Source organism: Pavona decussata, unplaced genomic scaffold (assembly GCF_977016875.1).
Source record: "Pavona decussata unplaced genomic scaffold, jaPavDecu1.1 SCAFFOLD_133, whole genome shotgun sequence".
In the NCBI taxonomy this organism is placed as follows: Eukaryota; Metazoa; Cnidaria; class Anthozoa; order Scleractinia; family Agariciidae; genus Pavona; species Pavona decussata.
In genome coordinates, this window is record NW_028145546.1 from 1389541 (window position 1) to 1404336 (window position 14796).

Consider the following 14796-nt stretch of genomic DNA (forward strand, 5'->3'; position numbering starts at 1 on the left):
GCATCCCCTCGGGACTAGCTCCAGGTGTCCGCCTTATAGAGAGTTAAGTTACAGAGAAACATGGGAAATTTGGTCGGGACCAGTCATCACCGTCAGCCTTAAAGAGGTGTCCTCTTTACAGTGGTGTCCGCTTAGAGAGAGTTGACTGTACAACATTCAACGTGGCATGTCTGAAGAGCGTGCGCCCTAAGATGTAAACGTATAAAAGCAATATAAAAGGTACTTTGTGAAACTGCCATGGTTCACCGGCGAGGACTCAAAGCCCGGTCTCCTACATTCAAGGCGAAAGTGGGCACATTAGCACAGCTTAGGGAACTGGTCATAACAAGTTTGTTCGAAGAAGACCCAGCTTGACTGGGGTATGGGGTTATCGAAGACACCACCTGTCTCATGAACATTACCGACACAATTTTATTGGCTTTAAAATTTGAGTTGACACAGAAATATCCAGCTAGCAAAAGTCAGCATTGCTAGATAAACAAGAAAAGTGAGGTTTGAATCTCACTGTCATTTTTTACTGCTGGATAGAGGGGTGGCTATGCAATAAAGACACCATCTTTTGAGGTTGAGGAAGGCGCAGGGGGGGGGGGGGGGTGCAGGCAGAGTGCACCATCTATTTTGCGGTTGTTGGGTCCTGTTCCAGTATAGTAGTTTTGACCACTTCTCTTATTAGTTTACGTCACTAAGAACATGGGGTCGCTCACTCAACACGGAGAGTCTGATTTCACTCAGGATCCACTAACAGTGTTGTGAATATTCAGATTAATATGTAACATGAAACACTGATAACAAGGAATACTCGTGCAAAGTGAATCAGACATATTTTCACGTAGGATCTCTGTAATGATCTGTTAGATCAAAGGAACATAGTAAGTAAAGGTCACAAGCAAGATATAACGTACTATGTGAATCCCCTTTGGTGAACAACATTTTTGCATTTTAAAAAAGTATAGTCCCATCCCTTTTTTACACCCGTAATACTTGAGAAATAAACAAACACTTTAAAATCGATTTCTGTTGGGTTTGGCTTTTTTAGGAAAAATTTAGTCACTGGTGAAATGACAGCCATTCCAGCTGTATGGAAATCCGACAACATGGGTTTGTCAAGAATGTCTCCTTTTGAGATCCGTTTTCCAACCCATTGTTATCCAGTTTTCATTTTACTCAACAAAACCGCCTCATTGGCTGATACATGACCTTGTCCTCATTTTTAATGCAGAACTTTTGAAGCCAAAAAGCGAATTGCTCCTAGTGCGTGAGAAATTAAATGATAGCTATTAAATCTGTTTATGTTAGCTTGGCCTGAGGCCCCCATTACTGAGAACTGCATCAATCGATATCAATTTTCATCCGCTTATGGAGGTTTTTCGATGCAGTATCGTTTGATAAATAGGCTCAATTTGGCTTGTATCTGAAGAATGAGGATTATATGAAGTCATAAAACAACTCTTTGTGAAAGTTAATCATGAAGCATTTCACGCAAACAAGTTTTACTTTAGTGAGAATGTTGTATTAATCAGTAAATGACACAGGCAGGAGTCGAACCTAAGACCTTCCGATTACTAGTTCGGATGCTCTACCACTGAGCTACAGCAGACTCGTGGGCCAGAGTCTAGGCCGTTAAACTAGGTTCATGGGACAAACATCCTGCATACTGCTAGGATTGGAATGCCAATGTGTGGCAAATACGCAAAGTTTAACTTATTCTTGAAACCAAGTAACACTCTGGAAATTATCTTGTGATCCTTATCCATCGATATGTTGCCGGCATTCTGATGGTTTTTTTTTTAATTATAATTTTCAGCTGCATCTACAAATGACATGAAATGATATGTATTTGTTAAAGAGTGCGTAATGTTTCTATCCATAAAAGTTTGGCTGTCTAGAAGATCCTGTTAACATAAATATAATTTACGACGTTGTTTTGCCAAAAAAAAACTACGCATCCAAAAATAGTTTCAAACCTTAACCATTAAATGTAAATTCAGCTTCGATTTGCATTCGGTGTGTATCATCGAACGATAATGACAAACTATTTTTATTAAATGAACTGTGGTCATCTAATGTAGTATTGCCCTCAGGAAAATGTTACCATTCTTACAATGATCGTAGCTGGGGTGGAATGTTCAAGGTTGTTCGGCACGATGACACAGCTAAGATTTGCCTGGCGTATTGCAAGCGAGAATGACTGCGGTTATAGTTATCATCGTTGCATTCAGCTACAGCTATCAACCCCACAATCGTCTGCGTGAAGAGTGTTTCTCAATTAGCGGTGTAACGGCAGAACCTTGTTTCACACGCCCGCTGTTTATTTAATCAATTTTCCTCGGCCGAAATCACGTGGAATGTCGCCTGGTACTTAGCCGATAAGGCTGTGGGGCCGATTTGGTTAAAACAAACACTTAAGCTTTGATTAGCGTTTGAGGAATGGAAAGTGAGTAAGGGTAATCACTAAGAAAAACTTGACATTCGCAAGGGTCTAGAATTCAATTTTAGCCTTAAGCGATCTAGTCACTGTTTGCGCAAACAAAATTAATCACTCGCAGCCTTTCGTCAGCCAATCGGGAATTAAGGTAAGAATACTTAGATGCTCAGTTTCCGGTTTCAACCAAAAAGAGTTCCAAGGAAGTCACAGTTCAATCAGTATTGCTCGCCTTCAGTGTAACCGAGCTGTGTTTGCGACGGACATCAAACCTTGGTTCGGGTCCAGCTTGACAAGCATGGATTCATCCGAAGCAATACGTACTCAAAGATCAAGTAAGTCGAAACGTCTCTGTGAGATTTTGTTTATCATCAACACGTTATGCTTCCTAGAATTTGTTCAAAGTTCGACAGTCAAGGCGAGCATGCTGTAATTGTTTATAATGCAGACAACCGTTGTACAGATCGTAATATCTGCCTCTACTCAATGACTTAGTTTTCTCGCTAGGTCAAACCGCTTCCAAAGCGTCAAATTCAGTACAACAAAACTGCGCGTCCCCTGCGCTGGGCGTGAATATAACGGAATTCAATGCTCATCACTGCGTTTATGCTGGCGAGATCTCGTTACACTGATAATACAGTAACAGTTCCTCTACCTGCATCTGATAGAGGTTGATCCACACTGAATCTATCACATGTTAGAATTTTATAGCCACAGAATAATGGTTTTTGTTCAGTTTGTGGCTTTCCTGAGACTTAGTAGAACATTAGTTGGTCTTAGTTCAGTGCGTGATGTTTCCTTACACACATGTCCCTAAATGAAAACAGAATCCGCATTCCTGATATAGTGATATAGTGTATATACGCAGTCATCCGTCAGTAGATATCTTAAATCTGCTGAGATTATATCATCTTTCAAAACAGCAATAAAACACGACATACCTTTACTAAAATGATCCCTATATTTTATTGACGCATAACTCAAGGGAAAGAAAGGCTAACAGGACCTTGTCGCTAACTTTTCTGATTCTCATTCTCCGCCTTTGGTCATGGCACTTCTTTTTACAGTCAGGTCTGCTCCGTGTAAAGCTAAGCTATTGTTTGTACACAAGCACGCAATGCATAGCTTATCGTGATATGGCTTTCAAATGATATAAGTTGCTGGTGGAAAAGTATGAAATGGTTTGACCGCATAATTAGACGGGCCTATACCGAACGCAACCTTGACCCTCTCACGTTCTACAAAAGTATTTCTTTCTCTTAAGGGGCTTTTAAAATTATTCACCATTTTGGAATACAGTAGAACATCATTGTGCGACCCCCTCTCGTAAGCAATCACCATATTTCTCAGTAAAATACCGCAATTTTCCTTGTAACGTCGTAATCGACCGCGATTTTTAAAGCTTATAGTTTAAATTTTTCATTTTTTTAATCTCTGGGAAAGTGACCACTTGAAACATGACCCGGATTACAATACGGTGTAGATTGGTGATTCAGAAAAATCCCGAGATAATTAATAATAATTTTATAGGCTCCTTTTTATCACTCAGAAATTAAATACCAGTAGCCGCTGAATACGCCACTCGGGTATTACACTAATAATAGGCAAGTTTAGACCTCCTCCTCCCTTTCTCCTTCGTGTTCTGATACCTCGCGGGCGAATGCATAGCCCTCAAATTTTGGTTGCTCGCTTACGGGTCGTTACTTGTTTGTACCAAGGGCGTTCAAGGCCTTGAGGTCATTGCATTTTGATGGCTTGTTGAGCGCTAACAACACCTTTGTTCACTATTCATTTCCAAAAGAGCAGCATCCCAAACAACGAAGCCTTACACCCGTCTTAAAAAGGCCAAATTTCAGCCCTGACAAACAGACGTTTTCGCGGAATCGCAACGAGAACTATCACTCAAACATCTTGGATTTATTAGGTCCTTACTTGGCTCCTGGTTTTGCGGCTACTCCGTAAGGGTGGTCTCAGGCTACAATAACATGCAGTGATAATTCGGTTGGCGTTCACATGCAGATGCCAAGGCGACTAGACATCATTGCTTGTTACACGCAACTTATATGATGAGAATTTTTACTGGTTTAATGTAGTTCATCTCTATGGATTAGGTTTCCTCTCGATGCCTTTGGTCTGTCTCCTTTCAGACACTTACAAGTAGCTTTCCTCGAAGAGGAAATCAATCGCCGGCTTCTCGTTCTAAGCCGTAAATCAGCGCTCGTTTGAATATTTGTTTTTGGAAAGGTTGTTGTTGTTGTTGTTGCTGTTGCTGGAGGCAAACACTATTTCGAAGCCACGTTCTTCGCCCTCAGTCTTGTCTGGAAACTGAATCAGGCAGCAACTTGTGCATGCCTATTAAATATACACTTGACGCAGTGTCTACAGAGCCTCATGTGCTCAAAATGGCGATTTTTTTTACAGCTATTTGAAAGATTTCTGGTTTTGACATACGATAACCAGGAAACGCAAAACCCTTCAAATCAGTACAAATTTAATGTTTTGAGCCGCATGGACGACTAAACCCGCCGACTTGTGTAGTTAACTTTTATTTGGATTTTAAGTACGAACGCTTCTAAGTTTTCTCCAATACTAGATAATGAACTGAACCTTTCGATGCTCCTATACTCCTCCTTATGAACCACTTCGAAAATCTGAACTAAATTATACTGCATACTTTATGAACAAATAATTTGGAGTTGTAAATAAAAGGGTCACGTCTATACACCCGCTATATAGAAGAATGGCATGTGTTTATATTAAATTAATATGAGTAAAAATCTTCAGAAATGAGATGATTCCAGTGCCTCTTAAACACGGCCTACTTGTTCACTGTCCTGTTAAAAAGGCATATAATCTAACATCTTGTCTTTTATGTTTTAAGCTTCCCAGATAGGAGATGACACCGAGGCAAAAGCATTTTTCAACCGAATGGTCATTCCTTTCCTTCCGACAGCGACGGAAAATGAACTTTTAGAACCTCTTATGCTGCATGTGATGGAGGATGCAATGAAAGAGAAGCCGAAGGAGGCCTCAGTAGCCGAGACGGCGACAGAAGAACCCATTCTTAAACCGGTTTCGACTGTAGCAGAGGTCCAGTCTGCCGTTTTATTAGCCAAGAAAGAAAAGAAAATCCTGCGTATCGCTGGATCGGAGCATTCTCTTCCCGCCGCCATTTTCCCCAAGGATGGATCCGGAGTTACCTTGCTGTTGATGGAGGGCCTGCGCAAAGTAGAAATACAGAGGGTGACAAGAGAACGTGGTAAGAAATGGCTGTACTGTCGCATAGGAGCAGGCTGTTACCTCGGTAAAGATCCCTTGGATCGCTTCTCAGAAATACAGAACTCAGCCTGTTACCAGGTGGCTGAGCTAGGTTTCGGCTTCCCCGAGTTGGGAGGGATCATCCAACAGTCAGTTGGCGGCTTCATCATGACAGGTTCTGCAGGTGGAAGCTTGCAGCATAGCTTTTCTGACGTCATCCGAGAGATCGAGTTCGTGGATGGGAATGGTCAGATTCAGATTGCAACACCTGGAACGGATCTTTGGGCTGCAGTTGGTGTTTCCATGGGCCTCTTTGGCGTTGTAACCCATGTGTCATTCCGTCTTCCTGAGATGAAATTAATTAAAGGTTCGGAGTGGAATTCCAAATTTCCTGAATCACTGCTTGGGCCCAACAAGAAAGGACAAAGCAGACTTAAAGAAAGCCTCGAGCAGAATGAATACATGCGAGTGAATTGGTTCCCACAGAAAGAAGTGAAGCGTGTGCAGCAGTGGGTTGGAAGGCAAACGTCAAAGGGAGACACCATTCCCTACAACTCGATACTATCCAACATCTTTGCAGCTTCAATGGCAGCCGTCTCACTGTCAATCACGAATTTTATCCTGCAGAAGTCAGACCCACGCCCAATCGATTATGACATCATCGGTGTCATTTTGAGTGCGTTTGTGCCTCTTGTCAAGGCACAGCCGTTCTGCGACATCTGGTACCAGACTCTACCCATGGACAACGAGGCGCACACAGACTCCATCATCATAGTGGATTTCACAGAGATCTGGATTCCACTCGAGCAGTGTCAAACCGTCATGGATAAACTCGTCGAGCTGTTTGAGAACCAAAAGGCCTGCAACAACTTTGCCACTGAGATCTACGGCGCCAAAGAGACTCCATTCTGGCTGAGCATGTCATATAACCAGAAAATGGTGCGAGTTGATCCTTACTGGTGGGCTTACAACAAGGGTGACAAAAGAGAGTTCTTTTCCTACTTCTGGGATGTGTTACTAGACATTCCTGGAACCCGTCTGCACTGGGGCAAGTACCTCCCCCTCCCTGGTCAGAGATGTGGCAATACAACATTCAACTTGGCTTATCTGAAGAGTGTGTACCCCAAGATGGATGACTGGTTAAAGATGCGTGAGAAGATGGATCCAGATCAAGTATTTTTGACCGACTACTGGCGTGGCATCCTCGAGATACCGCGGAAGAGCGAATAGATGCCAACTACAAAAGTGCATCTCAGAACTTTGTTTATAACCATTACGATGTAGACTCTGGTCTAAAAACGCTTTTATTCTTTTTTAGTAGTTTGATTAAGAATACAAATTTAAAAGAAAACAGTTTGATGTTATGCAAACAGAAAGCATTTCAACGTCCTGTTTGGTAGGAATCGTGTAAAGTATTACGTCTGGTGTTTTAGGTGTAACAATGAAAAGCGGAAAATGGTAATTTCGAATATTCGTTACTTATTGGCATATCAATTATTAAGTAATGTAGGCAAGTCAAGAGATGTCTTATATCAGTGTTCATTATACAGACTTTGCATCTTTCTTGTCTTTAAATGTACACTGCATATTGACCATATTAAATGAATGACTTCACCAATAACACGACTTCACCAATAACAATATGAAGCGGATACCAACCTTACGACACACTGAATTCGAGCAGAAAGTAGTGTATTTTTACGTTTTTTGGAATTTGATTGGAAATAGAAAACGAGCGAGCACAACGTGACGTCTCAACATTTAAAAATCTGGATTCGTGGGTATCGTTTGAAAGATTCTATTGTTAAAGTTGTGTCTGAACAGTATTAGGCCTTAATTAAAGTTCAGCCTTTTGTCACTTTTTAGTACGTATCACTGATGAAGTGACATGTCAAGAATTGTCTGCCATTATTGTTATACAGACTTTGCATCTGGCTTGTCATTAAGGTGGCCGAATACAGTTTTTTAGTGTACAGGTGTTAGAAGACGTTATTTGGAAACTATGTACTTCTGGACGCCCAAAATTGGTATGGGGTAAGACTAACTAAGAAGGAATGTATTTTCGTACGTTTTGTTGAGCTTAGTACCGTTTCCATGGCAACGCAGAGAAATATTAAACGTCCATAAATAATAGGTTTCCTTTATTTTTAGAAAATGTACTCATTAGATTTTTTCCATTTTTTGTATTTAGAAAAACCCACAAAACACTGACACAGTTGCACTACTTTTATGTAATTTTAGCAGAGAGATCTCCTGTAAATACCGATTTTGCATTTAAATGTTTTGTGAAGTTACCCTCTGTTAGATTTAAGTTTCTCTTTGTAGACGAGTTACGCTTTTAGGGAACTATTTTCATGCCAAATGTCACGAAATTCTAATGAGCGGCTCCTTAGAAAACAGTTAATTTCCACGAAAACAACCAGTCACAATTTTTTGGTCTAATGCGCATGCGTGGTCTTACTTGGGTTTCGTGGCAAAGATGAAAGCATGCATAATGTCTTAGTGAATGAATTTTTTCGCTCGGAAAGAAAAGAAAAAGAGTCCAGAAATGAGAACCTTAGTTATTTAAGATCAAAACTTAACTTTATTTTCCAATTCATGTGAAATTGAGGGATCACTTTATCGACCGCCGTATTAGCGTACCACAACCCTAGCGCGCGCTTAATAGTATCACTAACAGAATCTGCAAAGCGCGCGCAATAATTGTGTTCGGCCACCTTAAATATACATGACATATTGTGAACACGTGCATATCTCTTTCAAGAATCAAGAAGTAATGTTTGTTCTTTTTAAATCATGAAATGCCTGTAAATGGCTCGACTCTCTTTCTTTCAAAACAACGATTCCCTCATAAATATTAACAAGAAAGGAAAAAACAGTTAATTAACACATTTGCTATGGGCTGTTCGCATTCTAACAGTGTAAGAAACTAAACGCCTAGTCATTAGGGTTATTGTAATTATTTTGTGTAGGAATGTTGTTGTCAATTTTTCGTGTGTGTGGAATTTGTAAGTAACGTAATTTAGTGTAATCTATTCGCATTTTGTTCACAAGTTTTGGCCTGTTTAAATAGAATTTTTGGCCGTTAGGGCAGTGCATTATATCTCTTCAGCGCGTAAGCAGCAAGTCAACTTTCAAAGTTCGTTCGTCTCCGTAACGCTCAAAGGACAGTCGGTTTATTCTATTGTACTTCAGTTTACCCAGCTCTGCAACAAATGTAAGTGTCGGTTTTTCCGTCGTGCTATCAATTTAGTGCTAGTTCACTTTGTAATGTTTTGTTTGCTTGTTTTGTTTTAGTTTTAACCGTTTCACTTTATCGCTTTGTTTCATCGCTTCGCTTCATCGCATTTTCTTCGCCGCCTCGCTTCAGAGCAGTTTCTTCGTTTGTTCTTCGTTCCTGTTAAGTCTAACAAACGGTGTTATTATTGTACGGAATGCTGGAGTTCCTTTTACTGTTGTGGTGGTTTCAAGCAGTTAGGGGAAGCACAATTCAAGTCATCCTACTTTTAATTATATATATCTCAGCTGAACCAAGGTGTCGATACGCGGGACAATTTTTCCTGCAACTTGAATATTGCACAACGCCGTTTCGAGATGTGTTGCGAACGAAATTGCAGTTAACTTCCAACGTGCTTGCGGCGAAAGGTACGTTGTCAGCTGCGGGAAAAGTAGTCTAATCTCAGCTCTGCTTTTCGAAACTTTGCGAGATACATTACTCCCGGGGGGAGGGGGGGAAGTGTTTTCTGTAACGCTATCGTCACCATAAAGTTGCAAGTAGCAGAAAAATTGCCCCCTGTAACCGTATCCTACCTTTAATCTTTGCAAAACAAAAATCAGTGAATCTAAACATGCCAATTACAGTTCCATAATAAAAAAAAATGGGCACCATCGAGCTCGTGTTTTAGTTATAACCACTTAAAGGTAAACTAGGGGTGTTTTAACACGTGATACTGTTGCTATGGTAACCAGTTATGTCGAGAAAATAACCATAACTTATTCACCAATATTAACGCATTTTTTTATCATTATTGTTGTATCAACTGATAGTGATAATATTGATCCGTCAATGTATAAGTGCTGCGAAGTACTGGAAACTGGCGCCAGCAACCTTAAATGTTATCGTTGGGTGTCCGTGCTTTAGGCCGTTAAATGTTCATCTATTGATAAAATGTATTGGTTTTCCAACCGCAATGTTATTTGAATTACATTTTAACACGACTTATAAAGCCAGTGTGGGCAAACATAAAAAGTTGTAATGCTACCTTACCAATTCTTTACCTTGGAACCATGTGTTATATCCATGCGAGCATAAGTACTTCAAATGTAACTGAAAAAAACGAAAAACCCTACAGTTCCTATCAAGAGAAGGACACAGCAGTTTGAAAAGCAAGAGTTCGCCTAATAAAGCTCTATAGTTTTGTGTCTTCGACGCCGTTGTCGTCATCTGACGCTTCCAACGTGTCATTACAAAACGACAAGTTCAAAAATTTCTCGGTGTCCACGCAGTGATATGTGCTGGTGGTTCTTAACAGCATCTCTATGTTGGTGAAGCGTCGAGCGGAAGAGGAAACGGGTGATGGGCTTCCTAAATAATTACTTTCTCCACTCGTTGATAAATTTGGCGAAGACTGGACTTCAAGGCGTGTAGCTTTATTTTTTTCGATAACACTTGTGTATTTCAGGGAGCCGTGAAGTACAACTGCACTGCGCTTTCTTCTGGCGTGTTGTTCACTTGTAAGGTTTTCGGAAATCGCAGGGGATCCTATTTTTCTGCAGCAAAAAACGAACAAGAAATACCGAACGTATGCTCGGCGAAACTGGCGCCTTAATGTTCCATACACGATCGGGTTGACGCATGCGTGTAGGAATATTAGTGCCTCTGCGCAAGTCCAAAAAGCGTTGGAAAGTTCTTCAAGGGAATCACCGCCAAAATCGAACAGCATCCAAGCAATCTGATTTGGCAACATACAGGCCATGAATAGGAATACGATAACCGCTAGTGTTTGTATTATGCGAACATTTTCGGTTCGTGTCTTTTGTCTGACAATTTGTCCTCCAGAGTTAAGTGAAGTTCTCATCGACAGCCGTGATGTCATAAGGAAAAAGGCAATTCTCATGTAGGCTGTGGCAATTATCAATAACGGGACGACGTACTGAAGTCCAAACAACACTGCAGTGTACGCTTGCCTGAAAGAAATATTCGGCCAATCTTCGACACACAACACATCATCCGACTTTGTTACGATCATCAACGGAAACAATGTAAAGAAAGCGCCAATCCATATTAAAAGAATCCAAATTAGAGTAGTTTTCAACATGATTCTCGGTTGTAATGGGTTTGTGATTCCTCGACACCGCTCAACCGACATCGATGTTAAGGTGAAAACACTCGTCGATAGAGTAACTGACATCATTGGCCAAATAAATTTACAATAAAATAGATTCTTCTTAAATGTTTGGAAAAGTTCATAACTGTAGAATGGAACGGAGAGCCATAAGAACGTCAAGTCTGAAACTGCCAAGTTCAAAATGAAGTAATCGTTTATGGTTCTCCTCCGCTTTGCTTTCAAGACCACAATAACTAAAAAGTTGCCTAAGGAACCTACAATGAAAAGAAACCAGTAGAAAACCATTTTGAAATTTCGTTCAGCTTCACTCAAACTTGTCGTTCCTGTATCTGTCTCGTTGTTGGTTAATGAGCTGTTGCTTGGCTGATTAGTACTCGTCTCTTGAGATAGCTGTTCCAAGCGAGCGATGCGCGACATTCTGTCCTCTACTCACAGCAACCTTGATAAATAAGAGAACTAGCCTGTTTCCTATGAACGTCGTGATCAGTTTCTTTCATCAAAGTCTCTTACTACAAGGAAAAAGATCGTGATGAGAAAATACATTGGATTAGAAAAAGGGTTAAAGGAACATTTCTTAAACAATAATATTGCATGATGAGCAAACTTTGGGCTTTGATTAGTTCCGTCTGAAAGCAGTGGTACTTATCGTGTGGCAGCATTGTGGTGCTAACAACGTTTGCACAATATTGTTTTACATGTCTTAATGGACTATTTTTCTTCAGGCCACAGACATTTAAAACGTCTTTTGGAAGAAGCTGTCTTTTACAACAAATTAGCACAAAAAGTGGTTTAGAGTTTGGAATAAAATACTAACACTATTTTAAAATAATGCTTAAGAGGTTTTGTTTCAAAGACAATAGACTAGAAAGGGTCACAGTTTTACTTTTGGAGTGTTACCTTTCAGCATTCAAAGAGCACGAACAAATTATTCGACATCTGTCGTATTTCATGGGAATTGTTGCCCTAAGAACTGTATTGAAGAACCTGGCTGGAAATTTCACAGGAAACAAAAAAGACATGTGATTCTTCTTTAATAATTAACAAACATTGAGATGACTGATTAATGACACCAAAAGAAATTGGAATAAATTGATGACCAAGGTAAATTTTATATCGTTTCCCGGCTTTTCCTTTGTATCCTGTCAAAACAATTTCAGAGCGAATCCCTGACATGATCTCGACGACGAAAAGCTTATCACTAAAAATCAGTTTCGCTTTTGGTCTTTTTAGTGTGAAAGACATTTTTTTTTAATTAGCCTAAACCGGCAGTAACAAGAGTTCATTATTATCAGCCATCTCGGAAAAATTATATCAACTTACTGATATACAAGCTGTAGAATTTAATGACTTCCTTCGTCTAAGACGTCGCTCTAACTTTAAAGGAACCATTAAAGAATTAAAGAATAAAAAAAAAATTTTTTCCAGGATCCAAATCTGCTCTAGCCTTTTTGTACGCCTAACTCTTCGCAATTTTAGGTGCAGAATTAAACGAAAGAGACAGAAAAGACAACTTTCATATAAATCATTTCTTGGAGAATGCATTTTAATGAAGTATTTTAATGTTGAATGGCATCTTGTCAGTTAGAACCGGAGACAATGAAAAATGACTAAATAAACAACTAACAACTTAGAAAAAAAGGCGTTGAACATATTCTAATATAAAATGATTTACATATCCGCATAGCAACAAGGCAGGCACAGGTTTAAATCTGCCTGACGAGAAAACAGCGGATGAAGGGAAGCCACTAATTAATTATTGTTCACAGTTGTTAGCTGAGAGGGAACGAAGGAAACAATCCAAAATCAACACTTTGTGTCATTTTGTACCGACAGTTTAGTTTGCCTCAATTTATTTTTATTTATTTTCATGTTTAATGACCGATGACCGGGATGAAAGAATGAATCTTATTTTTGCAAAAAGAAATACAAATGCAAAAGGTATACTAGTTTACAGGTTATCTATTAAGAAATTCTCTCAGAATAAGACGCCTTTGTTTCTTCTAAAGAAAAATGCCTGATGATTGCTTCGCGAGAAGCATGAAACTCGGAGTAGCAAATAAATGTGTCTGAACTAGTCCGACTCTGCAAAACTACTTGTACCAGCTCTGATTTATCCATTGAGCACTTTAAATAGTAGATGAAGACCTCAGTTTAACTTCTCATAGTTTTATTTTAAGCGATTGCATATGCGTCCATACCACTGAATTAACAAGTAAGGTGAGTGGTATTTACGGTTCTGCTCACCGTATATTCCATCTAGTCTTTGAGCTTGTTGTGCAAAAGAAAACATAACTCCAAACCTATTCATCCACTATTTCTGTGTACCTCAATTCCCGCAACCTAGCTAAATTCCCATAATCTGCCTCAGTTGGGCTATTGTCTTGTAGCTTTGACGGTGATTTGATTCGAAGGTTCTGGATTCAAATTGCAGAGACAGTGAACAGTGTACATGTAGGGAAATTCTATGGGTATATTGTTTAGTTTCTAGCATTCAGATAAACACTAAGTAAAGATGGCAAGATGACTATAATTTCGATGAATAATTTTGAAAATAATTTTGTACCGTGGCATGTACCTCATATTTCCGATAAAGCGCACCCTCCCTGAATAACCGCTCTCACCAACTGATAGGAATGATCCAGAACTTAAAAGAAACCTATTGAAAAGAGGGTCGGTATCTAAAGAAACTGGGGGAGTAGAAAAGAATGTTTGCTTTAATCAAAAGAAGGTAATTTGGTCCTCAAAAGTTAGATGAACAGCAAGTGATTCAAGGTTTGACTCTGAAAGGGTTAAACGAGATGGCAATCTGAATATTCGTGACGAAAAACTACTCAATTTAGAAATCAATTTTTATATTATGTAAAATAAACTGCTTGGAAAATGTATGGAGATATCGGTTGCAAGTGATTGATAGACTAAGTACAAGTATTGCAGTTTGTATTTATACACGAAACTGGTGGAACGTTTAATCCGTTTTGGCTAAATCGAACAATATTTCCAAGAGAAACCATTTACACATAACTCTGAAATAAATCTCTTTGATAAGATATTGTAATTTTAGAGGTAATTTTCCCTTTTCATTATTATGGCTATGCTAGAGAAGTTTAAAAACATATTAGAAATCTATAGAAAAACGACTTTGGTGTGTTGTGTTTGTTTTCCACAATTAATTTAAGAAACATTATTTACCTCCTTCCAGGTTATAAAACATTGCGTGCACTTTCTCTTACTTTACCTTTTTCCAATAACTTTAATTGCTTGATTCGAATATTTTCACTATGTATGGAGGGTGTTTCTAATTTTTTCATCACGTAATAGGCTTCACCCTCTTTGGTTTGAAGCCTACGGCTTCCATTAGAACTCTTAAATTAAATTATGGCATCGCAGGGGTTTTTAAAAGAAATGCAATTTGCCTTGAAGGAAGAAAAATATGAAAGCACGCAATGGAAAGCAGTAATTTATGTTTGAAGAAGTGCTGTACTTCTCAGAGAAGCTCTGTTCGGCAGATTGATAACAAACAAGGTAAGTCGAATTAAAGAAATCGGGGATTAGCACCACCGATTTTATTGTTTGTTATATGATTATACAGTCTGTAACGTAAACAAGAGTTTGGCTGTTAATGGACGCTTTAACTGCCAAAATGAAAAAAAAAAAAACAAAAACAAAATAAAAAACACTTTCTTCATTTAATGCTGGACAGAGTAATAATTATATCATTTAAATACTCCATAAATCAGTCCTTCATCTCTTCGTTGAACCACAGAAGCG

The 14796-nt window shown here is 39.2% G+C and overlaps 2 protein-coding genes across 2 annotated transcripts; one reads left to right on the forward strand and one right to left on the reverse strand.

Moving 5' to 3' along the window:
* The first annotated feature begins 2387 nt into the window (after window positions 1-2387).
* LOC146468107 (L-gulonolactone oxidase-like) lies at window positions 2388-7270 on the forward strand. The gene is made up of 2 exons (XM_085124908.1): window positions 2388-2757; window positions 5304-7270. The coding sequence occupies exons 1-2, from the start codon at window positions 2721-2723 to the stop codon at window positions 6908-6910; spliced, it is 1644 nt and encodes a 547-aa protein (XP_084981034.1). The 5' UTR covers window positions 2388-2720; the 3' UTR covers window positions 6911-7270.
* Window positions 7271-7727: 457 nt separating this feature from the next.
* LOC146468108 (galanin receptor type 1-like) lies at window positions 7728-11811 on the reverse strand. Its single transcript, XM_085124910.1, has one exon. It carries the CDS (start codon window positions 11443-11445, stop codon window positions 10090-10092), a length of 1356 nt encoding a protein of 451 aa, XP_084981036.1. The 5' UTR covers window positions 11446-11811; the 3' UTR covers window positions 7728-10089.
* Window positions 11812-14796: the final 2985 nt, after the last annotated feature.

Coding starts and splice junctions, on each gene's coding strand:
- LOC146468107 (XM_085124908.1), top strand. CDS start 2,721: ATGGATTCATCCGAAGCAATACGTACTCAAAGATCAA. Junction 2,758..5,303: donor AATACGTACTCAAAGATCAA/GTAAGTCGAAAC, acceptor TTATGTTTTAAG/CTTCCCAGATAGGAGATGAC.
- LOC146468108 (XM_085124910.1), bottom strand. CDS start 11,445: ATGTCGCGCATCGCTCGCTTGGAACAGCTATCTCAAGAGACGAGTACT.